Below are 25017 nucleotides of genomic sequence, written 5' to 3'. Positions count from 1 at the left end.
CAGGTTTTATATTAATAATTCACTAGGAGGACTCTGCAGACGGTCATACTCATGCCCGAGATTTATATGATTAAAGGATACAAAGCAAGATCAGCAGAGAAAAGGCTCATGGGGGTAAGTCCAGGGGAAAACCAGGAACAAACTTGGAAGACATCCTCTCCCAGTGGAGTCACACAGGACATGTTTGATCCTCCCAGTGAAGAGTTGTAGCAACACATGTAAATTGTTGTCTACTAGGGAAGCTCATTAGAGACTTGGTGCCTGGGATTTTAACTGGGAGTTGATCACATTGGCACCAAAAATTCTAGACTCTCCAAAGAAGTTTTCAGCGTAAACCACCTTCTTTGTAAAACAGTTTAGGCACCATGAAAGTGAAAGTGAAGTCGCTCAGTTGTGTCCGACTCTTTGCAACCCCGTGGACTGTAGCCTATCAGGCTCCTCTGACCATGGAAGTCTCCAGGCAAGAATACTGGACTGGGTTGCCATTTCCTTCTCCAGGGGATTTTCCCAACCCAGGGATCAAACCCGGGTCTCCCACATTGCAGGCAGACGCTTTAACCTCTGAGCCACCAGGGAAGCCCTTAGGCACCATGTACCACCCTTAATCGGTTAGGGAATGGTGGAAACCCTCACAGAATCCAAGTTCCTAGTCATCAGCCAAGGGCCAACCTTGTAAGCAGGACTTTCACAGGACAGCAGCCTTAGTTCTGTTGTGTTAAGTCTTTCTACACAGGTCCAAACAACTTAGAGTCTATGTCCTAATCACTTAGCCATTTAAGAGAATAGTAGTCATAAATTGATAGAAAACTATTTTCATTTCATTCTTAAATAGCTGCAGTTAGTTACTAATGGGACACATATACCTGTTGACCTCTGCTCAGTTTTTCAAACCTTGGAATCAGATTGGACACTATAATCATTTCCTGTTTCACACTGACTTTTATACAATTGTAGCTCTTTATCATAGAGCATAGAGCAAAAGTCGCTCAGTCGTGTCCAACTCTTTGTGACCCCATGGACTGTAGCCTACCAGGCTCCTCTGTTCATGGGATTCTCCAGGCAAGAATACTGGAATGGGTTGCCATTCCCTTCTCCATGGGATCTTCCCAACCCAGGGATTGAACGTTGGTCTCCCGGATTGCACGCAGATTCTTTACTCTCTGAGCTCCTAGGGAATCATAGCACCTATCAAAGAACAGTTCTGTAAAGATACATCATTATCGAGAGGAATGTAGTCTTATTTAATTTAATGTTGAAACCGTAGACTACCTTAAGCTAGTAGTTTCCAAGGTGTCCAACAGATGCCAAGGGGGCCTTTTGGCACAGAATTTGGTAATTATGTTTAAAATGAGAGCTGGTATTACAAGAGAGTGGATTGGGGAAGGATTATTTAATACATTTAATTTAATTAACAGCATAAATAAAAATTTTCTAATTATTTCTATTTATTTTTATAATATTATTTTAGAATTACTGCATACCAAAATTATTTTCAGATAAATTAAAATTTTTGTGGTTTTTAATTGAAACAAGCAAAAATTCAATTTACTTAAAAAAAAAATCTCCAAAGACTGAGTTAACATTCCAGGCTTAGGGAATAGAGGCATAGATTTGAATGGAAAAATCACCAAATATTTAAAAATTAGAAATTTATATGTGGTAAAATAACCAAAACATAAAGGCCAAGAAACAGGCCAACAAAAATCAGACTCATGCAGGAAAGTGCTAATGCCTTTATTATAAAAGATTCAAACAAAAAATTGAGTCAGTGGCAGAAATGTAACTCACAAGAGGGAATAAAAATAATATGAAAAAGGTTCAAACCCAATAGTAATGAGTAAGGTAAATGAACACCATTATTTGTTATCTATATCAAGAAAAATAGTAATAACAAAAATGCCAAGTAGACTACAGGTAAAATAATACAGCTTTACGTTACTGGTAGAATTGCAACTTGAAAGTAACTCTTGTAAAACAATTTGTCAGAGATCCAGTAAGAGCCGTACACACACACACACACACACACACACACACACACACATGCGCATATATGTCTTCTGACTAAATTAAAAATCTGGATAAAGATTTTATTACATATATTATACATACATATTTTATGTAGATAACTATGTAAAAAATATATGGAATCTAGAAAATGGTCTTGATGAACCTACTTGTAGGGCAGCAGTAGAGACACAGACAGGGAGGACAGACGTGTGGACACAGCAGCGGGAGAGGCTGGGACAGACTGAGAGCGTAGCAGTGAAACATACACATCGCCGCGTGTACGGCAGACAGCGGGCTCTGCTGTATGACGCAGGGGCTCAGAAACATGACGCAGGGGCTCAGACACATACACATCGCCGCGTGTACGGCAGACAGCGGGCTCTGCTGTATGACGCAGGGGCTCAGAAACATGACGCAGGGGCTCAGAAACATACACATCGCCGCGTGTACGGCAGACAGCGGGCTCTGCTGTATGACGCAGGGGCTCAGAAACATGACGCAGGGGCTCAGACACATACACATTGCCACGTGTACGGCAGACAGCGGGCTCTGCTGTATGATGCAGGGGCTCAGAAACATACACATCGCCGCGTGTACGGCAGACAGCGGGCTCTGCTGTATGACGCAGGGGCTCAGACACATACACATCGCCGCGTGTAAGGCAGACAGCGGGCTCTGCTGTATGACGCAGGGGCTCAGACACATACACATCGCCGCGTGTACGGCAGACAGCGGGCTCTGCTGTATGCCGCAGGGGCTCGGCCCGGGGCTCCGTGACAACCGTGGGGGTGGCGTCGGGTGGGAGGTGGGAAGGAGGTTCTTTGGGAGGGGACATACCTATACCCAAGGCTGATTCACGCTGATGTGTGGCAGAAACCAACACAACATTGTAAAGCAGTTATTCTCCAATTAAAAATAAATACAGTAAAAAAAAATTTTTTTAGAAATTAAAAAAAAATAGATGTAAAGAAGCTAAAACAAAAATTTGTATGGTTAACTATATAAATTGTACGGGGTTTTTAAGAGTAATGAGGTTATAGATTTGCTTTCTTAATTTTTCAGTTTGTGTTATCTTTATGTTGCTTCTATAGTTTTTAGTGATTAAAATATACATAACAATCTTATTGTTTTCTGATTGGTGCTCAGCAATAACTAGTTCTCCTAGCCTTCCAGATAGCCTGTCCTAGCCTCTTGCAGGTGGGTAAACCCAAGTAACACATCTAGCCAGAGAAATTAAATGAATGAATGTGTGCCACTTTTATCCCGAAGTATTGAAAACTTCATGCTCAATTCTTCATTCTTCCAGTCTTATTCTCTCTCTGGAGAATCAACTGAATATTTCAGGTATTACCGTAAGCGATAGCGGATTTTCTCTCATCCAGGATTGTTAGGGTATCTAGGGGAGGACAGTTGCTTTGGAGAGACACCCTGACCTGTGACTGACCTTGTCCTCAGTTCAGTTCAGTCGCTCAGTCATGTCCGACTCTGCAACCCCATGAATTGCAGCACTCCAGGCCACCCTGTCCATGACCAACTCCCAGAGTTTACCCAAACTCATGCCCATCGAGTCGGTGATGCCATCCAGCCATCTCATCCTCTGTCGTCCCCGTCTCTTCCTGCCCCCAATCCCTCCCAGCATCAGGGTCTTTTCCAGAGTCAACTCTTCACATGAGGTGGCCAAAGTACTGGAGTTTCAGCTTCAGCATCAGTCCTTCCAATGAACACCCAGGACTGATCTCTTTAGTATGGACTGGTTGGATCTCCTTGCAGTCCAAGGGACCTTCAAGAGTCTTCTCCAACACCACAGTTCAAAATAATCAATTTTTCGGCGCTCAGCTTTCTTCACAGTCCAACTCTCACATTCATACATGGCCCCTGGAAAAATGATATAGCCTTGGCCAGACAGACCTTAGTTGGCAAAGTAATGTCTCTGCTTTTTAATATGCTATCTAGGTTGGTCATAACTTTCCTTCCAAGGAGTAAGTATCTTTTAATTTCATGGCTGCAGTCACGATCTGCAGTGATTTGGGAGCCCCCCCAAATAAAGTCTGATACTGTTTGCACTGTCTCCCCATCTATTTCCCATGAGGTGATGGGACCAGATGCCATGATCTTAGTTTTCTGAATGTTAAGCTTTAAGCCAACTTTTTCACTCTGCTCTTTCACTTTCATCAAGAGGCTTTTTTGTTCCTCTTCACTCTCTGCCATAAGGGTGGTGTCATCTGCATATCTGAGGTGATTGATATTTCTCCTGGCAATCTTGATTCCAGCTTGTGCTTCCTCCAGCCCAGCGTTTCTCATGATGTACTCTGCATACAAGTTAAATAAGCAGGGTGACAATATACAGCCTTGACGTACTCCTTTTCCTATTTGGAACCAGTCTGTTGTTCCATGTCCAGTTCTAACTGTTGCTTCCTGACCTGCATACAGATTTCTCAGGAGGCAGGTCAGATGGTCTGGTATTGCCATCTCTTTCAGAATTTTCCACAGTTTATTGTGATCCACACAGTTGAAGGCTTCGGCGTAGTCAATAAAGCAGAAATAGATGTTTTTCTGGAACTCTCTTGCTTTTTCGATGATCCAGCGGATATTGGCAATCTGATCTCTGGTTCCTCGGCCTTTTCTAAAACCAGCCTGAACATCTGGAGGTGCCCGACTCACGTGCTGCTGAGGCCCAGCCTGGCCCTTGTCCTAGCGAGTAGTAAACGTTCTGAGCTGAACCCTGAGCCTGCTTGTGTTTTGTAACTTGCCTACCTTGACTAAAGTAGCAGTCATCTGCAAAATAGGGAATGACAATATTAGAGCTTTTTTTTTTCCATCCAATAAGAAAGAAATGAAACTTTTACTGATATGTATAAACTGATAATAGTCTCCTGAATCAGCAAAGCAGATCGTGCGTCGCACATGGTATGGAAATGTATCTTGGGAGAAAAGTGAGAATCTGCAACACATGGAGTCCATAGTGGTCCCCTCACTCGTTGTTTTGCTTTACTGACACTAATCAAGTTTCTAGATATTGTCCAGTTTTCACCAAACTACCCTTCATAGAATGGGCTTCCCAGGCTCGGCGGTAAATGCAGGTTTGATCCTTGAGTCGGGACGATACCCTGTAGAAGGGAAATGGCAACCCACTCCAGTATTCTTGCCTGAGAAATCCATGGACAGAGGAGCCTGGCGGGGCTATGGTCCATGGGATCGCAGAAGAGTCGGACACGACTTAGCAAGTGACACAGCACACAAATGGTCAAGGAAAAGGCAAGATTTAAATTCTTTTGAAACCCTTCAATCAAGGGAAAAATAAAGTACAGACTTTTAAAGTCACTGTTTTTTAAATATATTTTTCAGATCAATGTAGAACTATGTGAATTGTTTGGCACAAAGCAAATTGTTATTTCTCATGCCTCCCAAACAATGAATCCAACTGAAAGTACATCTAGCACAATCAAAACATTTCTTTCCAAACATTGTGCTGACTACCCAAACGACTGGGATGATCACCTATCAGCTGTTTCATTCGCCTTCAATGTTACTCACTTGGTATGTATCTTTTTATAATTCAGTACTTTTGAGTTATGATTATCTCTTGACTGCATGTTTTATTACAAATGGTTGTTTATTTTTCTTGATAGGAACCTACTAAAAATACACCATATTTTCAAATGTTTAATCGAAATCCTTACATGCCTGAATCTTCAGATATTCGTGAAGTGGATGGTGATAATACAAGTATGTTTGCCAAAATTCTAGATGAAATTAAAGAAGCTGATAAAATAATGGAGAATAAGACAACTTCAGTGGGCCAGGTGATTCTAATAGGAAAAAAACTATAAAAAGTCTATTAAATGATATAACAATGTTTTTTCAGTATACACACACACACACACACATACATATGATATACACTTAAACCCAATTTTTTCTATTGAATTCTGCATGTTGTGATTAAACAGTGTGTTTATTAGCTGTGAAGTTCTGAGAGACGTTAATAGGACCATGTGTTTTGGAATGAAGGTACAGCTGAATTTTCAAATCCCTGGTCTTGCTTCCCAGTTGTTTAACTTGGGCCTGTTACTTCATCTCATATTACTTTATTTTCTTTATAAAGTTAGGGTAATAATACTGATTTTGAAATACTGTTTTAAAAAATTAAATGAGATTCTTCCCTAGCTTTCAGTAGCATCTCAATAATGTTTTTATTATAATATTATCTGTATTTACTTTCAAGAAAGTATAGCTCTTTCATCCTTCTTTTTTTTTTTTTCCACACTTGCAGGTGGAAAACAATTTTGATGAACTAAATAAAAGCAAAATCATTGTTAAAAAGAAACCAAAGCAATTAAATCCATTTCATCTAAAAGTGGGTCATGAAGTTTTACGGCAGAGGAAAAACTGGTGGAAGGATGGTCGTTTCCAGTCTGAATGGGTCGGTCCTTGTGTCATAGACTATATTACAGAAAATGGATGTGCTGTTCTGCGGGACAGCACTGGAGCTAGACTCAAAAGACCTATCAAAATGTCCCACCTGAAGCCCTATGTAAGAGAATCGCGTGAACAAGGTAAATATCTGTCCCTTCTCTACATTTTTACTTTCTTTGAATGAAAAGAGAAGTTAAATTACAAGAAATCTCTCCTCCTCCTCCCTGCCTTTCTTTTGGTTGGGTTTTATTTTCCCTTTTCGTTTTTATAAAATTTCGTACAGTGTTGGAGCCCAAAGAGTGTTTTTTATTAGCATATGACTTCTGAAACTGTCAAGTTTGTAAGAGATTTTATTTTGATTTCTGGTGTACTTTCACACACTTTTTCCCACAGTTCATGTGCAAGATACTGGACATCTTTCCTAGAGGGAAGAATTATATCTTCATTATTTTCACTTTCAGCATATTTTGTCACTTTTAGCATGACATGGTAGTAGCTAAGATAAATAATGCCAAATTCTGTTGTGAGATAAATATATTAAGGGATGTTTAAAAATATGATTCACTTTTAATGTTGCATCTTAGTCACGGCCACCGTAGATGAGGAGAAGGTGAGAGTGAGCATATCATATCATCATATCATCCTACTGAGGATGGTATGAAACGCTGTTGCAGGAGGTGAAGAGCGCCCTAGACGAGGCTACTTGCGCCAAAACGTGCATCTGAATAGTTAAGATATCCTGATCTTCTCTAATACTTTCTTTTGTAGACTAGAGCTAATTGACATGACTTTCAGTTTAAATCCTACTTTACTGAAGCTTTTATTTTGTCCTATTGTATCTGCTCTCTAGAGTTTCTTTGAGGTAGATAACTGAGAGGGAATAAATTGGTATCTTAGCAAGTTACTTTTGTTTTTTCTGTAAAGAAAGATAAAGCATCAAAATTATTTGAATCTGAGTAACAAGAAAGATGCAATTTAGTGCCTTTTAAAACAGTATAAACAACTGTGTTATTTAACAGCCTTAAGTAAATAATAATTACAAAAATAATGATAATAGATAACCCTCTTTCTTAGGATATGAAGCCCTTGAGGCTGCTCAGCTGTTTCTGATCTGGGTCACAACTCTCATGTTGAAAGCTCCTATAGTACCTTTCTTTCTGCTTATGACAGAAGCAGTTGCTCTAGTAAACTTATCTTGGACCATTCCAACTCAGAAAGTTCCCAGTACCTTCATTCTCTATTAAAAGAAGCATTTTTATTCCTTGTGCCTTCTCAGTTCTAAGCTACCCTTTATGATTTCTTCCTTCTGCAAGTTAAATAGGAACAAAAGATTATAAGGTGCAGGTTGTCTTTTCTTCTGATTTTCCCCTCAATCTTTGGTGTTCAGGACTTGATTCCTTCTAATGTGTTAACCTTCCTAAATTAATGCAAAATCTTTTTTTAAAACGTTAACTGCATCAGGATCTGTTTCACTGTTTTGTAACTTGCTCTTGCCAAAGAATTTCTTAAAGAGACCTAACATTCTGCTACTACTGAATATTTCAGAATCCAGCTGAATAGAACAATTTCTAAACAGAAGCAGGACAATTTTTGCTTCATGCTTAAATTCTCTGCAGATTATTCTTCCAGTAATACAAAGGAAATTGCAAAATTAGTACTAGTGTACATATAAGGAACCTGAGATTGATGGATAAAATTATTTTTTCTTTGTAATCAAGAGAAGTACTAATCTAGCTATCCTGGAGTCCGGTTCTTGTTTACTCTGGTCTGTTTTTGTGTTTCTCTATTTGTAGAAATTCAAAACAAATGTGATTTCTGTCATCTTTTCCTCTGGTATCACATATTTCCTCAAAATCTTCACCTCAAAAGCTGATTTTAAAGTCTTTGAACTAAATTTAAAGCAAATATTATGTCTCTGAGTAGCCATCCCATTCTTTTGACATAAATTTGAACATAGTGTAGCCCAAAGGACTATGAATTTGTCTGCATTGTTGCTCTTACCAGCTTCGAGATATCATAACGGCATTAAAGCTCACCATCCAGAACAGGTAGGCTTCTGCTGCCAACTCCTCACCCATTCTTACCCAGAGGGAGCACATTCAGCACCAGGCTGGCAGTGTTTCTCATTGCTGTTTTAAGCAGGCCTATGTGTCTCTCTGTCTAGTTCAGTTCCAGGCACCTTTTCAAGACTATTTTAACAAGAAATTTTATGCCATACCATCGTGTCTCTTCATAATCATAATATTTTCCTTTGAGTGGAAAAATGCTATTGACTCCTCATTATTGCATGTGACATAGATTCTGAGTAATTTTGTTTTGATTGGAAATTGTCATGATCACTATGTGTCTGCCTCCCCTAAAGGCCTTGGTCTGATTGCGTCTCAGAGTTTGTGAAATGGTTTTTATTCTTTTATAAGTTTCCCATTGCTGCCGTAACAATTTATGACAAATTTAGTGGCTTAAAACAACACGAGCTTACTGTCTCATGGTTCTGTACTTAGAAACCCAGTGTAGGTCTCAGTGGGCTACAGTAAGGCATAGCAGGGCTGTGTTCCTTTCTGGAGGCTCAAGAGGGGGTTTTGTGCATTTTCCACCTTCCAGAGGCTGCTCACATCACGTGACTTGTGGTCCTCTTCCTGTCTTAAAAGCCAGCAGTGGGGTAGAGTTCTTCTCACGTTACATCGCTCCAGCCTCCTACTCTTCCTTCATCTTCTGCGTTTCAGGACACTTATGCTTGGGCCCATCCTGATAATCCAAGATACTCTCCCTACTCTAAAGTTGATTGGTCAGTTGGTTAGCAACCTTAATTCCATCACTACCCTAATCCTTCTTTACCATGTTAGGTAACATAATCACAAGGTTCATGAATTAGTACATAGCTACCATTGCTGCTGCTGCTGCTGCTGCTACTAAGTCGCGTCAGTCGTGTCCGACTCTGTACGACCCCATAGACAGCAGCCCACCAGGCTCCCCCGTCCCTGGGATTCTCCAGGCAAGAACACTGGAGTGGGTTGCCATTTCCTTCTCCAATGCAGGAAAGTGAAAAGTGAAAGGGAAGTAGCTCAGTCGTGTCTGACTCCTAGCAGCCCCATGGACTGCAGCCCACCAGGCTCCTCCATTCATGGGATTTTCCAGGCAAGAGTACTGGAGTGGGGTGCCATTGCCTTCTCCGATAGCTACCATTAGGGGTCCACTATTCTGCCTAACACAGTTATGGTCTGCACTTACAATAGAAAACAAAACTTAGTCCCTATATTAAATAAAGCTTCACTTTATTATTAATACACAGTCATCTGTTGGTATCCACAGGGGGTCAGTTCCAGGACCCCTATTATGGACACCAAAATCCACGCGTACCCAGGTCCCTTGTATGAAATGGCCCTGTTCTCCCCCACCTCCACATCCGTGGTGCAACCCTTGGGGTATGAAGACCAATTGTAGTTTCTGCAAAGTGCCTCCCTTTGACCTCTTAGTTATGTCATCTCAAAGTAAGAATCATTCAGTTCTCTGTTAGTATTGGTTTAGCTACTATAATAATTAAGTAGTATCAAATTGCAGTTATTTATTTTATCCTGAGAAAAGCACTAGTAGGGCAGCACACTGTGCTAGTTTTAGGGTGTCAGACCATGCATAGAATTAGTCAGGACACTTCATTTCAGAATTAGAAAGTTGTCCTGAAACCTTATACTTTTTCTATTTGAAAAAATAAGTTAATCCAAATCACTGAGACTTTTCTGAGGCTTTGGTTTTAATATGTGCTTTTTATTTTTCTCCTTAGTGAAATTGTAACATTCTTATCTCACTTTGTTTTTACTCTAAATAAGGAAAAGTATGTCAAAACTGCTGATAACATCTTCCTGACATGTCTTGAAAATACCTCTCCTTCTGAGAAACTAAAGACTTAATCAGTCAGTCTGGTCAAAACTGAAATAATACTTTCATCAAGCATTTATATTAGTAACTAAATCAATAGAATGAAAAAATAAAAATTAAGTAAATTTTGTCATGTAATGTGACTGAGTAGACTAGTCCTTTAATATGGTTTTGTTTATTTCTGTTTACATTGGGGGCAAAAACTTATCTTGTTCTTTTCTTTATCCGTAACTCAGGATTATTCTAAATTAGTACTGTCTAATAGATATATAATGAAAAAACTATGTAATATATAATTTAAAATTTTCTAGTAATCATGTTTAAAAAAGTAGGTGAAAATAATTTTAGTAATATATTTTATAATAATCCAATATATCCAAAATAGTATTATTTCAGCATTCATGTAAGGCCTCAAAACTCTCTTTCTGGTAAATCTTTGGTAATCTTTTCTGAAGTTAAAGAACATTTCTGTTGGCTTCACTAGATTTAAAACAAAGTAGGATGGAAACATATTTGACCTTTCCAAATGAATGAGAATTGTTTTTTCTGTACAATGGCAACTTGAAATCTCCAGAGTAGTTTTCCATTGCATACAGAGTAACTTGTTTAGACTTTGCTGAGTATAATCCTGATTCGCTGCAGTTTTGTCCCACTCAGTTACTTTAAAGCTTACTTAAAAGAAAGTGTGTGTGTATACATTCAGATGTATATATTGGTTACTTACACATGGACGCTCTCCTCTTTTACAAACAAGTGAGGTTGATCAAGTCCTTTTGTTTCAAAGTCTGTGTAACTAGGAGGTGCTTACCCTCAAGGTCTTTGAATTCATTTTCAGGAAATCAAAGGGATAACTTCTAAAAACTTTACATCTATCCATAGTTTCCCTGTTGATACATGTTTACTGAACATATTTTTCTATAGTAGACCTGCTTTATCTGTATGGAAAAACATTTTGAGACAGAAAATTTCCTTCATCAAAGATCTCTGCAAAGATCCAATTTGGAATACTTAAAATGCTTATGGTAACTGTTCTCACTAATACATTGTGGCATTGTACCCTGAACCTATGAAATTCTCCACGACTAATTAGAAAAATTTCATCAGCAACATTTTTACCCTACCTAACCTTTCAAGTTCTTTTAAATGACTTCCTAGCTTTCTCTGTTATTAACAGACTAATAGCAAACTTTGATGTTGAACCTCTAGCAACACATTCTAAAGGTGTTTTGATTTTACCGATCATTTTTTCCTCTTTCCTGCTACTGTTGAGCATAGCACATCTCATGGGTTGCATGATTTTTTTTTGATCTTTCAGAATTGTTCTCTTGTTCAGCATTTCATTGCCTACTAACATAGAATTATTTTGTTATCACCTTCAATTATCCATACTTTTATTTCCATCATAACTATGTGTATCTTAACAGCATTTTCAATGTAATTACTGCTTTTGCATTAATAAGAATTGGTGAGGTTAAACTTAGAAAACCTCTCAAAACTAAAATACCCTAATGAAGTAAATGGGCAAAACTAAATGTCCATACAAGCTCAAGTCTACTTACACTACCTATTAGGAAAGAGCATAGCTTTGTTTGATTTTTTGATATTTGTAAATTTAAAGTTCATAAATGTGTGGCTTACAGGGTTGGAATAGATTCAATTAGCTTTTCACATATTCAGTTCAGTTCAGTTCAGTCACTCAGTCACGTCCGACTCTTTGCAACCCCATGGACTGCAGCACGCCAGGGCCTCCCTGTCCATCACCAACTCCCGGAGTTTACTCAAACTCATGTCCATTGAGGGGGTGATGCCATCTAACCATCTCATCCTCTGTCATCCCCCTCTCCTCCCACCTTCAATCTTTCCCAGCATCAGGGTCTTTTCAAATGAGTCAGCTTTTCGCATTAGGTGGCCAAAGTATTGGAGTTTCAGCTTCAATATCAGTCCTTCCAATATTAGTATGAGGATAAGTATGGTGGAATCATGTTCTGGGATATATTAGCACATTTATCTGCTCTGAGAAACTTTCATTGATCTCTAGTCTAAATGAGCCATTGATGTTCCTTTTGCTGTTTCTTGAACTCAGAATTTGAGGGTTCTAAAAAAGGAGTACATCAAGGCTGTGTATTGTCACCCTGCTTATTTAACTTATATGCAGAGTACATCATGAGAAACGCTGGGCTGGAGGAAGCACAAGCTGGAATCAAGATTGCCGGGAGAAATATCAATAACCTCAGATATGCCAATGACACCACCCTTATGGCACAAAGTGAGGAAGAACTAAAGAGCCTCTTGATGAAAGTGAAAGCGGAGAGTGAAAAAGTTGGCTTAAAGCTTAACATTCAGAAAACTAAGATCATGGCATCTTGTCCCATCACCTCATGGGATATAGATGGGGAGACAGTGGAAACAGTGTCAGACTTTATTTTTTGGGGCTCCCAAATCACTGCAGATGGTGATTGCAGCCATGAAATTAAAAGATGCTTACTCCTTAGAAGGAAAGTTATGACCAACCTAGACAGCATATTAAAAAGCAGAGACATTACTTTGCCATCAAAGGTCTGTCTAGTCAAGGCTATGGTTTTTCCAGTGGTCATGTATGGATGTGAGAGCTGGACTATAAAGAAAGCTGAGCGCTGAAGAATTGATTCTTTTGAACTGTGGTTTTGGAGAAGACTCTTGAAGGTCCCTTAGACTGCAAGGAGATCCCACCAGTCCATCCTAAAGGAGATCAGTCCTGGGTGTTCATTGGAAGGACTGATGCTGAAGCTGAAACTCCACTACTTTGGCCACCTCATGCGAAGAGTTGACTCACTGGAAAAGACCCTGATGCTGGGAGGGATTGGGGGTAGGAGGAGAAGGGGACAACAGAGGATGAGATGGCTGGATGGCATCACCGACTCGATGGACATGGGTTTGAGTAAACTCCGGGAGTTGATGATGGACAGGGAGATCTGGCGTGTTGCGATTCATGGAATTGCAAAGAGTCGGACACGACTGAGCAACTGAACTGAACTAAGCTATTAAAATCTTTAAGAGATTCTGTTAATGTTTTGGGAGACTATTCAGAAAGAGAAGACAGGGGTCCAGGAAGCTAATCAGTAGTAGTGGAATAGTTCTTTTTTGTAATGAATTAGAATACTGTGTAGGGTGGAATTCTTTTATCTACATTAACCTTTGTTTATAAAGATTCTGCTGCTTTGCTATCTGTTTTACCCTCATTCTAAGCACTTTTTTCCCCTGATAGTGAAGATAAATTTGCTGAAAATAGAATAAAATACTGACAAGGAAAATTCCTTGTCAGGATTTTAGTATGGATTTAGGTACACCTTGAAAGTTCATGAGCATTTTAATATTAAGTTAGATTTAAGGAAGCTAATTAATCTAATCCATTGTAGCCTGCCTACTTGCGCATACCTCTTATGTAAACCTGATTCTAGGAACTTTATCTTCATTGTAGTTTATCACTTCACAGTGTGACAAGTTGATGTTATTGTCCTAATATGAATTCTATAAAGGTTAAAGAATTATCTAAAGTTGTAAATATAAGGATTTAACAATTCCACTTGTTAAATTATCTTTCAGGACCCCATAAATGCATCCAGAAATGCTTTGAGATATATATTAAGGGTATCATCAACATCAAAAATATAGCTTATAACTTTTGTTTTTAACCTATACCATGATTCTCAGCCCTTTCCACCCCCTCACTTAAACCTACCAAAGACAGATCAAGAAAATACTCTGTAATGGCCTATAGCAAAAAGAACCCCCCAAAAGTTGGGTATATGTATATGTATATAACAGATTCGCTTTGCTATACACCTGAAACTAACACAACATTGTAAATCAATAGTACCACAATAAAAAAAATTTTTTTAACTCGTAAAAGAAAAATCCCTTTATATTATTCCTATTTTTATTATTTTTTTTCCTTTATACTATTCCTATTTTTTTTAAAAAGTCTGACTCTCTTAATTCTTTGATCTCTCCTGAATTCTGTATGCATGAACTGTCAAATTCATATATCATTTTATTCATCCTTCAACATGTATTTATTTAGGAGATAAGAGAACCCACCAGAAATTAATCTTGGTAGTTAATTTGTATTACTTAGGATTTTATTCCTTATTTTACATTATTTCATTTTAAAGTGGTTTAATTATGGTTCTGAAAGGCAAACTTGTGTTCCTTCTTTGAGATGGTCTCCATCCCTTACATGGTGCAGTAGTGGCGGATCATGACTACGTTGGAATGCCTGAGCTTCCAGTTGGAGCATACCAAGCAAATATTCTGGTGGAAGATGCGGCCATTGGAGTAGTCGACAGCGAGTTACTGACGTCAAGCAAGGATCGTGAGCTATTAGAATACAGAAATGCCAAAATCTCTCCGCTGATGGAAGATCATAATGCTCTTGAAAAGCAGACTTTTAGTCTTTTGGACTCTTCAAACCAAGTCCTTGAGTACTTAACTTAGTAAACACAAAAATTCATTTGAAGTGCTGTTTAGAGAATATATCACCTTGAATCTTATCTTTTCCATTCAAAAAGATTACATAGAAAAAGTATCTTGACAAACTCTTAATGACTAAATCCTGAAGGTTTATTTTGTAATTATTTATCTGAAGTTCTTCATTTGAATGTCAGTGCATATATATATATATATATATGTATATATATTTAGGCAAAGGAAGCATGTAATATATGGATATCATTTTTCCTTCTACAAAAACAACAGGCAAAGCATGCTTGCTTCTTGGGAAGTAAACTAAATTCCAACTCAAAACTTTGGTATTGTTACCATGTTTTCAGTTTCCATTTTTTTTTTTAATATTCCCCCCTTTTAAAAACTGTTTGAACTACGTAGAACTATATTAATAAATATTTATTGAATGTGTTAAATGAAACCTATTCCTGTGTCATTGAAACATCTAAAAATATTGTAGTTACTTAATGGGCTCCTATAGGGTATTGGTAAGTTCACCTTGTTAGACAGGCTAAGGATTAGGATCTGAAACTATATATTGGCTTGAAAATGTGTGCATTTCCATAGTATATATTAAAGTCAAAAGCATCCATTAATAAATTTTTTTCTGCAGTCTTAAAAAAGTAAATTATAAAATTATGTTCTGAGAGAACAGCATTGAAACAAGTATACTATCAAGGGTGAAACAGACCACCAGCCCAGGCTGAATGCATGAGATGGGTGCTCAGGGCTGGTGCACTGGGAAGACCCAGAGGGATGGGATGGGGAGGGAGGCGGGAGGAAGGATCAGGATGGGGAACACATGTGAATCCATGGCTGATTCATGTCAATGTATGGCAAAAACCACTACAATATTGTAAAGTAACTAGCCTCCAACTAATAAAAATAAATGGAAAAAAAAGAAAATTATAAAATAACTGATATCAAAGATTTTAAACTATAATTTCTATAATAGTTACAACTTTGCTCAACAAATATTTGTATTAAAGCACTTTGAAGAATGTTGTAGGATACATAAAAGCTATGTGTGCCTTGTCCCCAAAAGACTTAGCATCTGGTGAGAAACATAGATCACACAACCCACGTACATAACAGATTGCCAACCTCTACTGGATCATCGGAAAGCAAGAGAGTTCCAGAGAAACATCTACTTCTGCTTTACTGACTACGCCAAAGCCTTTGACTGTGTGGATCACAATAAACTGTGGGAAATTCTGAAAGAGATGGGAATGCCAGACCACCTGACCTGCCTCCTGAGAAATCTGTATGCAGGTCAGGAAGCAACAGTTAGAACTGGACATGGAACAACAGACTGGTTCCAAATAGGGAAAGGAGTTCGTCAAGGCTGTATATTGTCACCCTGCTTATTTAACTTATATGCAGAGTACATCATGAGAAACGCTGGGCTGGAGGAAGCACAAGCTGGAATCAAGATTGCTGGGAGAAATATCAATAACCTAGATATGCAGATGACACCACCCTTATGGCAGAGAGTGAAGAGGAACTAAAAAACCTCTTCATGAAAGAGAAAGAGCAGAGTGAAAAAGTTGGCTTTTAAAGCTTAACATTCAGAAAACCAAGATCATGGCATCCAGTCCCATCACTTCGTGGCAAATAGATGAGGAAACAGTGGAAACAGTGTCAGATTTTATTTTTCTGGGCTCCAAAATCACTGCAGATGGTGATTGCAGCCATGAAATGAAATGTTTGCTCCTTGGAAGGAAAGTTATGACCAACCTAGACAGCATATGAAAAAGCAGAGATATTACTTTGCCAACAAAGGTCCATCTAGTCAAAGCTGTGGGTTTTTCCAGTGGTCACGTATGGATGTGAGAGTTGGACTATAAAGAAAGCTGAGCACCAGTGCTTTTGAACTGTGGTGTTGGAGAAGACTCTTGAGAGTCCCTTGGACTGCAAGGAGATCCAACCAGTCCATCCTAAAGGAGATCAGTCCTGGGTGTTCATTGGAAGGACTGATGCTGAAGCTGAAACTAAAACTCCAATACTTTGGCCACCTGATGTGACGAACTGATTTATTGGAAAAGTCCCTGATGCTGGGAAAGATTGAGGGCAAGAGGAGAAGGGGACGACAGGAATGAGATGGCTGGATGGCATCACTGACTCAATGGACATGGGTTTGAGTAAACTCCGGGAGTTGATGATGGACAGGGAGGCCTGGTGTGCAGCAGTCCATCAGGTCACAAAGAGTCGGACACGACTGAGTGACTGAACTGAACTCAAAATGAAAAATAATTATAGGAAAGAAATCAAAAACTTCATCTTGTATCGCAGACCAAATAGATTCCACATAGAATTCCACAAAGAATGCCTAGGAAAACATAGTTGTCTCAAACCATGATTCCTATGCTTCTCCCATTAGCAGAACAAAGTTGATGATGGAGTCATACTGAAATCTCTTTGGTAAATGTAAGTGGTCAGGTTTCCTTTTCTTAACTGAAATGAAGTGATTTTCTTTTCAATATCTGAGTAAATATTTTCCCACTGTAACAGGGTAATTAGTAATGAGTCATTTTAGAATTATAGTTTCTAAACCTTTTTTTTCTTTTAGAATTCTGCTTCCCTAAATACTTTCTCAAACAGACCTTCATCCTGTGTGCACTGATCTTGTTGTGTTACACTACACTCTGTCTACAAATCACCCCAAGTTCTTAGTGGCTTAAAATAAGACTTTGACTTCTTAGCCACCCTCTTGGTTCATTGAGGCTCCACTTTCGCCCTCAACTCCAGGATGCAGGCTGAAAGAGACTGACTTCTGGAACAGCCCCGTCACCATGGCAGGGGCAGAGCACGGTGAACGGAGCGCTGGCTGGCTCGGTCAGTGAGAAGACGCGGACATCCTTCCTCCTCCCATCACGACGGTCAGATCTAGTCACGCACCGCTGGCGGGTACAGGTTTCTTTTCGTAGTGACAGCAGTGTTCTAAAGTTAATGGTGATGGATATGTAACTGAAAATACTAAGATCCACTGAGCTGTGTGCTTTAAGAAGCTGAATTTTATGAGAGTTATATCTCAATACATTTGTTGTGTAAGAGTCTAAACAAAAGCTTAAAAAACAAACAAAACCTAGCCACCTAGCCATGCCTAGTGCAGTCTATTACAGGCCTCGGAAGGAGGAGCACTAGCGTCGGTGGGCTGATGCAGTGACTGCCAAAACTCATCTTTGTTTGCAGGTTTTACTAAAGGCCATTTGTGCTGAAAGTTACATTATTTCCTGATTGTGAATATAAGCTATTCAAATAAAAATGCTGATTTTATTATTGAAATCTCAGGATTCTAATGTAGATTCTAAAATACAGATATTAAATACACAGGAAATACCTACAAATTAGATACATACACATAATCTTATCTTAATGTTTACAGGGTCCTGTCAAGAGTGAAAATAGATTTTAATATACCATATATATACCATATGGTATATATACCTAAATATTGAGAAGTTATGAATCAAGCTAATAAACTGTTTCTGCGTCAGCAAATGTGCCTCAAGCTTCCTCGAATTCTTAGACTCCTCAGACTGACATGACTAAGTGGCAAAGCAGGGATAGCTGGCCTCCTTTGATAGCAGAGCATCCACCCACTCCACTCCATCCTCCCCCAAGGAGGACTTTCCGCTGCCCCCTGTGCACCGCTCCTCCATCTGAGCCCCTGCGGATGCACCCTCTGGCCAGCCCCAGCCTTTGGAGTGTGATCTCCGCCTCTGCCACGCCCCTGGGAGGGAGGCTTTGACGAGGTTCTCCCGGTGGCAAAGGGGCACGTCCCTGGGCCCCGTGAGCTTCTATGCTGAGGGACACTGCCCAGGGGGCCGGAGCGCAGCCCGTAAGCCAAGAGCCCAGAGTGAGTCCCTCTAACCAGGGCTTAAGGCAGTTGTTCTGTGAGCATAGAGTAAAATTTGACCAAAAAAACAGCAGTGTCTTCATGAGGCCTTGTATGCCACCTTGTGGTATTTCTTATGAACACTTATAAACATGATACAGAAGGAAATGCTGAGATACATACACTAAGGAAAACTTTTTTGAATGAAAGTAATTCCCTCATTTGAAATGTTATTTTTAAATATCATAATTAGCATTTTTAGTATAAAATTTTTCTTATATCACCATTTAAAAAAAATAAGTTTTACAAAATAAAACTTACTAGTTTTGAGACTCATTCATACACTCAAAAAAGATATGTATTATGTCCATATGCTGTTCTGGCACTAAGGATATATCAATGAGAAATCTCTGCTCTCCTAGAGCTTGAAGTCCAGTAGGGTAGTGAGCCAGTGACCTGTAGTTCTTACTGAATACACTTCTTTACTTACATCCAATCTTAAAATCTCACTGGTAGCCTTTTGCACAGACATCTTGTTTGGGACCCTTACCTTGAGCCTCTTCCACTTATTTTTGACTGTGTTGAAAGTCCTAATAATGTTTTGTTCAAAGGTCTGGAAAGGACTGGGCCATTTCCAGTTGGAGTTTCTAATCATGATTGCCGGGGTCCAGCCCCCAGCAGGATCCAGGGGAACCCTCAGGATGAACGGCGTTGGCGAGAGAGAGAGAGAGAGAGAGAGAGAGACCGGACCACGAAGGTGCGGCAGAGTCTGGCAGTTGCTTTATTTTTCACCATCGCCTTTATACCCTAAGTTGGCACATTTCTAAGGGGCAGATAAGCACACAGACTTAGATTAACATGACATCAGCTTGTCCTTCATGAAACCAGGTGTTCTCTGTATATTTTTGTTTATTTTCCCATAGATTTTTTTGTACATTATCTTCTGACCTTGAGCTTAGCAGAAAACAGAAAAGTGGCACTCATGGTACAGCAAGTTGCAACATAATAGAAACACAATCTTGTTAACATGAGAGTCAGTCTTTTTGCAGAAATTCTCAGCTAAATTTATCTAAAAAGTTTAACACACAAAGACTCTGCGGCTCTGGTGAGGCAGCCCCTGTTCAGCACTCCTGGTTAAAATTAACAATTATCTTATTGTTTTTACACTAGGGCTAAACTCTTACTTTACTAGATCTCCAACTATATTAACAATAGTTTCCACTGCACAACCTCAGCACATTAACATCAATCAAACGTTGATCCAATAACCACTTTTAAAACAATACTTTTTGTATTCTCTAATAGGGCTTCCTCACCCCCCAAAGGGCTCTGTGCCTATTAGGGCCTTTTTTTATGGTTAATCTCTATGTATAATATCTTTTGGCTTTCAGGCCTGTTGACAATTTATGGCTTGCACCTGGTGCAACTTTAAGCAACTTCAGTAGCCGACCCTGTCTTTTTTGTGGTTAATCTGTTTTCTTTCTATGAGGCATCATCTCCATGGGAACTAGATAGGATTACATTTTTACGAACAGAAATGCAAAGGATTGCAAAAACAGCAGATATGGCACAAAACAGGCTCTTAGTCCAAAAGTTAATTACCTGCAAGAAGTCACCAGCTGATCTCTATCTAAACTATTTTCTATTAGGCACGTTTGTGGCTATAATATTTGTGGAGCTTTTCTCACCCCGCGGAGGGACCTATGCTTAATAGTTTCTTTTGTTAGCATACTGTGTTTAGGATGTTTAGAACAATCATGAGCATTTTGTGCTATGAGAGCACACATTTATCACACAAGCCAGAATGCCAGCTAAAGGGCTTGAATTGAAGCATTTCCTTCATCCCTGGCCCCTTCATAGGGTACCAGCGTCCAGGAGATTTATTAATTAACTTTTAAGTTGGTCTTTATTCAGTGAAAGAGGAGCAGGAGAGCTCTCGGCAGGCAACACAAGAATCTGCAGCAGGGCAAATAAGAACAGCAGCAGCAAAGGGGGGAGGATATAGGGTGGGGTAGAGGCCGAGGCCAACCTGGAGGGTCCCTTATCCTAGACGGCCTTGCCTGTCAGGTATTGTCCTCGTGACCTCGTCATGGATGGGGTCCCAGACGGCCTTGCCTGCCCGGTATTTTCTTCATGACCTCGTCATGGGCGGGACCCCCCATAACGGCTCCCAACACATGATGATGAGTAATTAAACACCAAAATAAGCATTTAAAAAGCAATTTTTTTTTTCAAACTTCTATCCACAAGTGAATTTGTGATTGAGAAGGCAGTGCCAACTTTGTGCAGTGTTACAAGAAAAGTTAAACAGGCAAAGGTCAATTTAATGCCAACAAATGAAAAAGTTTCTAAATTGGTAGCTTGCCCAGAGTGCGAGGACCAGATCGATTGATTCTCCTGCTTCCTCTAATCCCCCCCTGTCCTCCTCACCCAATTTCTTCCTGACCTCCCATTAACTCTACTCCCTTTGCGTACTCATGCAAAACTCACAAGAAGGTAAGGAGCGCTGTGTCCAGTGGACTTCCCTTATCTGACCCCCTCATTGTCCACACTTTGCAGGTCCTTGCCTAGAGCACATAGCGAGGAGAGCCATTTCCTTGGCCTGGCAGGTAGCTAGAGATCAGATAGCCAAGGACACCTTCGCTCACTCCTTTTCTCCACATCCCAGTGAAGCCGCTGTCAGTTCTGATAAAAGGTCCCAGGAAATGAAATGAAGAACAGAAGAGAAAATAAAGGGAAGGGAGCCCAACTTACTCCTTCCTGTGTATTATTTTGAAGTAGAAGTGAAGAGAAAAGTTCTAAATGGAGTAGTTCTTCCAATATGCTTTCCTACTGCATTGTAAAGTGTAATCTATAGTCTCTGGGTTTCTGTGCTTTTACTCCTTCCCTTTAGAATTCCATCCTTACAAATATAAATATATATATGCACATACATATATATACAATTCATTAAAAAATTTTATGTGGGAAATAAACAGTGATGAAACCATCATGGTGGTGGTTTATGTGACTTGGTTGTAGCTGGAAGGAAGTCAGCAGCAAATCTGCCTCGAGTTTGAGAACAGGACTTAGAGTGAAGCCACAATCCTCTGTGAAGCCACACCAATCACTATGTTAATAATAACACATTTTACCTGAGGTAGTTAATATGTTATTAGTTAAAAAGGTAATGACTTTTTTTATGTAATATGAAAAACCATAAAATCCAGAATATATAAAAACTCCTATAACTCAATACCCAATTTAAAAATGGGCAAAAGATCTGATTATACATTTCTCAAAGAAAGATATGCAAATGAGATACCACTTCACACTCACTAGAATGGCTGTGATAGTTTTTAAAAAGAAAAAAAAAGACGTTTCGATGACGCAATGTAGAGAAATTGCAGCCCTTGTACATTACTGATAAGAATGTAAAAGTATAAAATGGTACAACTACTATCAGAAACTGTTTCTTCCTCAAAAACCTCAACACAGAATTATCATATGACCCAGCAATTCCACTCCTGAAAATAGGCCCTGGAACATATAATTGTATGCCAATGTTTATTGTAGTATTATCCAATAGTCAAAAAGTAGAAACAATCCAAGTGTCCTCTGACAGATGAATGAGTAAATAAAACATGGTATATACATGCAATGGAATATTACTCAGCTATCAAAAGGAATGAAGTTCTGAATAATGCTACCACATGATTGACCCTTGAAAAAATTGTTAAGTGAAATATGTCAGATATAAAAGGAAAAACATTGTATAATTCCACCTATATGAAATATCCAAAACAGGCAAATTCATGGAGATAGAATGTACGTTGTTTACCAGGGCTTCAGTTCAGTTCAGTCGCTCAGTTGTGTCCGACTCTTTGCAACCCCATAAATCGCAGCACGCCAGGCCTCCCTATCCATCACCAACTCCCGGAGTTTACTCAAACCCATGTCCATCGAGTCGGTGATGCCATCCAGCCATCTCATCCTCTGTTGTCCCCTTCTCCTCCTGCCCCTAATCCCTCCCAGCATTAGGGTCTTTTCAAATAAGTCAACTCTTCGCATGAGATGGCCAAAGTATTGGAGTTTCAGCTTCAGCATCAGTCCTTCCAATGAACACCCTGGACTGATCTCCTTTAGGATGGACTGGTTGGATCTCCTTGCAGTCCAAGGGACCTTCAAGAGTCTTCTCCAACACCACAGTTCAAAAGCATCAATTCTTCGGCGCTCAGCTTTCTTCACAGTCCAACTCTCCCATCCATACATGACCACTGGAAAAACCATAGCCTTGACCAGACGGACCTTTGATGGCAAAGTAATGTCTCTGCTTTTGAATATGCTGTCTAGGTTGGTCATAACTTTCCTTCCAAGGAGTAAGTGTCTTTTAATTTCATGGCTGCAGTCACCATCTGCAGTGATTTTGGAGCCCAGAGAAATAAAGTCAGCCACTGTTTCCACTGTTTCCCCATCTATTTCCCATTAGGGGAGAGGAAATGGGGAATCGATGCTTAATGGCTACAAAGTTCCTGGTTGCAGTAAAGAAGATGTTTCGGGAATAGTGGTGATGACCGCACTACACTGAGAGTGTCGCTAACGTCACTGAACCATACACCTCAAATGGTTAAAATGGCAACTTTTATCTATATTTTGCCACAATTTAGAAAGATTAATAATGTAATATATCAAAAACTATTAATTTATTCACTTTGGTGAGTTGTATGATATGTGAATTATATCTTAATAAACTTGTTTTTAAAAGTTCATGGGATACAGCTTAAATTGTGCTCAGATGAAAATTTATGACTTATACTTACTTACATTGGAAAAAATAAAGTTTACAAAGTAATGAGCTAAGCATCCAGTTTAATTTGGTATGAAAAGAATAAGTGACCACGCCTAAAGAAAATAGAAGGTATGAAATCATGAACATAATAGAAGTTAATGAAATAGAAAATAAGTTTATTATGACACGATGACCTGAGCCAAAAGTTGCTTTTTTGAAGACACTAATAAATTGAGACAAATCTAGCAAATTCTAATTTTAAAAGTTAACAGAATTTATAAACAAAAAATATTATAATATAAAAGGGTCAGAATGCCATATAATGCAGATATTTAAAAGACAGGTGATATTATAACTTAATCCTGATAAATTCAAAATCTTAATAAAATTGATAAATTCTAGAAAAATTTAACCTGCAAACGTGGTTCAAGAAGAAATAAGCCAGCTCTTTGGCAAGCTGCAAACTCCAGGCTCTTTCCCACAGGATGGGGTTTGTTGAAGTTGTCAAGAATAAAGCCTACTTCAAGAGACACTACTGAAATTTAGAGGATGGAGAGAGGGCAAAACTGACGACTATGCTCAGAAACGATTGGTAACCCAAGATAAAAATAATCACAACACACTCAAATACAGAATGACAGTTCATGTAACCAACAGAGGTATCATTTGTCAGATTGCTTACGCCAGTCTAAAAGGAGATATGATACGCAGCTTATGCTCACGAACTCCCAAAATAAGGTGTGATGGTTGGCCTGACAAATAACGCTGCAGCATATTGTACTGGCCTGCTGCTGACCTGCAGGCTTCTTAATAGGTTTGGTATCAGCAAGATTTACGAAGGCCAAGTCGAGGTGACTGTAGGTGAATGCAGTGTAGAAAGCACTGGTGGTCAGCCAGGGGCCCTGACCTGTTATCTGGATGCAAGACTTGCCAGGAGTACTACTGGAAATAAAGTTGGGGACCCTCAAGGGAGTTGTCGATGGAGGCTTGTCTGTCCCTCACAGCACCGTGTGATTCCCTGGTTATGAGTCAGGAAGCAAAGACTTCAGTGCCGAGGTTCACTGAAAGCACACCATGGGTAAAGCATGGCAACCTGCATGCATAACCCGACTGAAGAAGATGAGGATGCCGTAGGAAACAGTTCTCTCAATACCGGACGGACACTGTAGCTCCAGACATGATGGGGGAGGCGCATAAGAAAGCTCATGCTGCAATACAAGAGAATCCAGGGGATGAGAAGAAGCCTAGGAAAGAACCTGAAAAACAGTGGAACCATCCCAAAACGTCACTTGCCCGGAAGAAAGGTTGGGTAGCTCAGAAGAAGGCAAGCTTCTTTAGAGCTCAGAAACAGGCTGCCGAGAGTTAATACATGAAACCACAATTTTCTATGAAGATTTTTCAGATAAAGACAATAATAAATGTATTGACCAAGCAAATAATAAGCCATGTGATTTTACCAACATTTATAACAAAATTTAAGGAATACATGATTTTAATCTTATGCAAATTATTTTATGGTATAGAAATAGAAGTACCGCTCCTTATATCTTTGGCATGAGGGTAGCATAATCTTAAAATCTGAAAAAGACAGGATGAGAAAGGAAAATAACAGGTCATTCTCCCATGAACGTGA

General features: G+C 39.3%; 1 protein-coding gene and 1 pseudogene across 4 annotated transcripts in view; both read left to right on the top strand.

Annotated features, from left to right (window-relative positions):
- The window catches only part of GIN1 (gypsy retrotransposon integrase 1), a 30581-nt gene extending 15138 nt beyond the window's left edge, over positions 1 to 15443 (top strand). For 2 of the 4 annotated variants that reach the window (XM_065920642.1, XM_065920714.1), the window contains 4 exons: positions 5353 to 5544; positions 5637 to 5810; positions 6281 to 6563; positions 12452 to 14466. In XM_065920642.1, the coding sequence (XP_065776714.1) occupies positions 5353 to 5544; positions 5637 to 5810; positions 6281 to 6563; positions 12452 to 12933 (1131 nt within the window). In that variant the 3' untranslated portion in view covers positions 12934 to 14466. Of the gene's footprint in view, positions 1 to 5352; positions 5545 to 5636; positions 5811 to 6280; positions 6564 to 12451; positions 14467 to 14494 lie in introns of those variants that run through there. The other 2 variants (XM_065920835.1, XM_065920788.1) reach the window with 2 other exon arrangements.
- An 8426-nt stretch (positions 15444 to 23869) lies between these two features.
- On the top strand, positions 23870 to 24750 carry LOC136169150 (large ribosomal subunit protein uL18 pseudogene; annotated as a pseudogene).
- The last annotated feature ends 267 nt before the right edge of the window (positions 24751 to 25017 follow it).

This window comes from Muntiacus reevesi, chromosome 1, assembly GCF_963930625.1.
Source record: "Muntiacus reevesi chromosome 1, mMunRee1.1, whole genome shotgun sequence".
NCBI lineage: Eukaryota > Metazoa > Chordata > Mammalia > Artiodactyla > Cervidae > Muntiacus > Muntiacus reevesi.
Note: the sequence above shows the minus strand (reverse complement) of the source record. Positions and strands in the feature narration are given on the sequence as shown.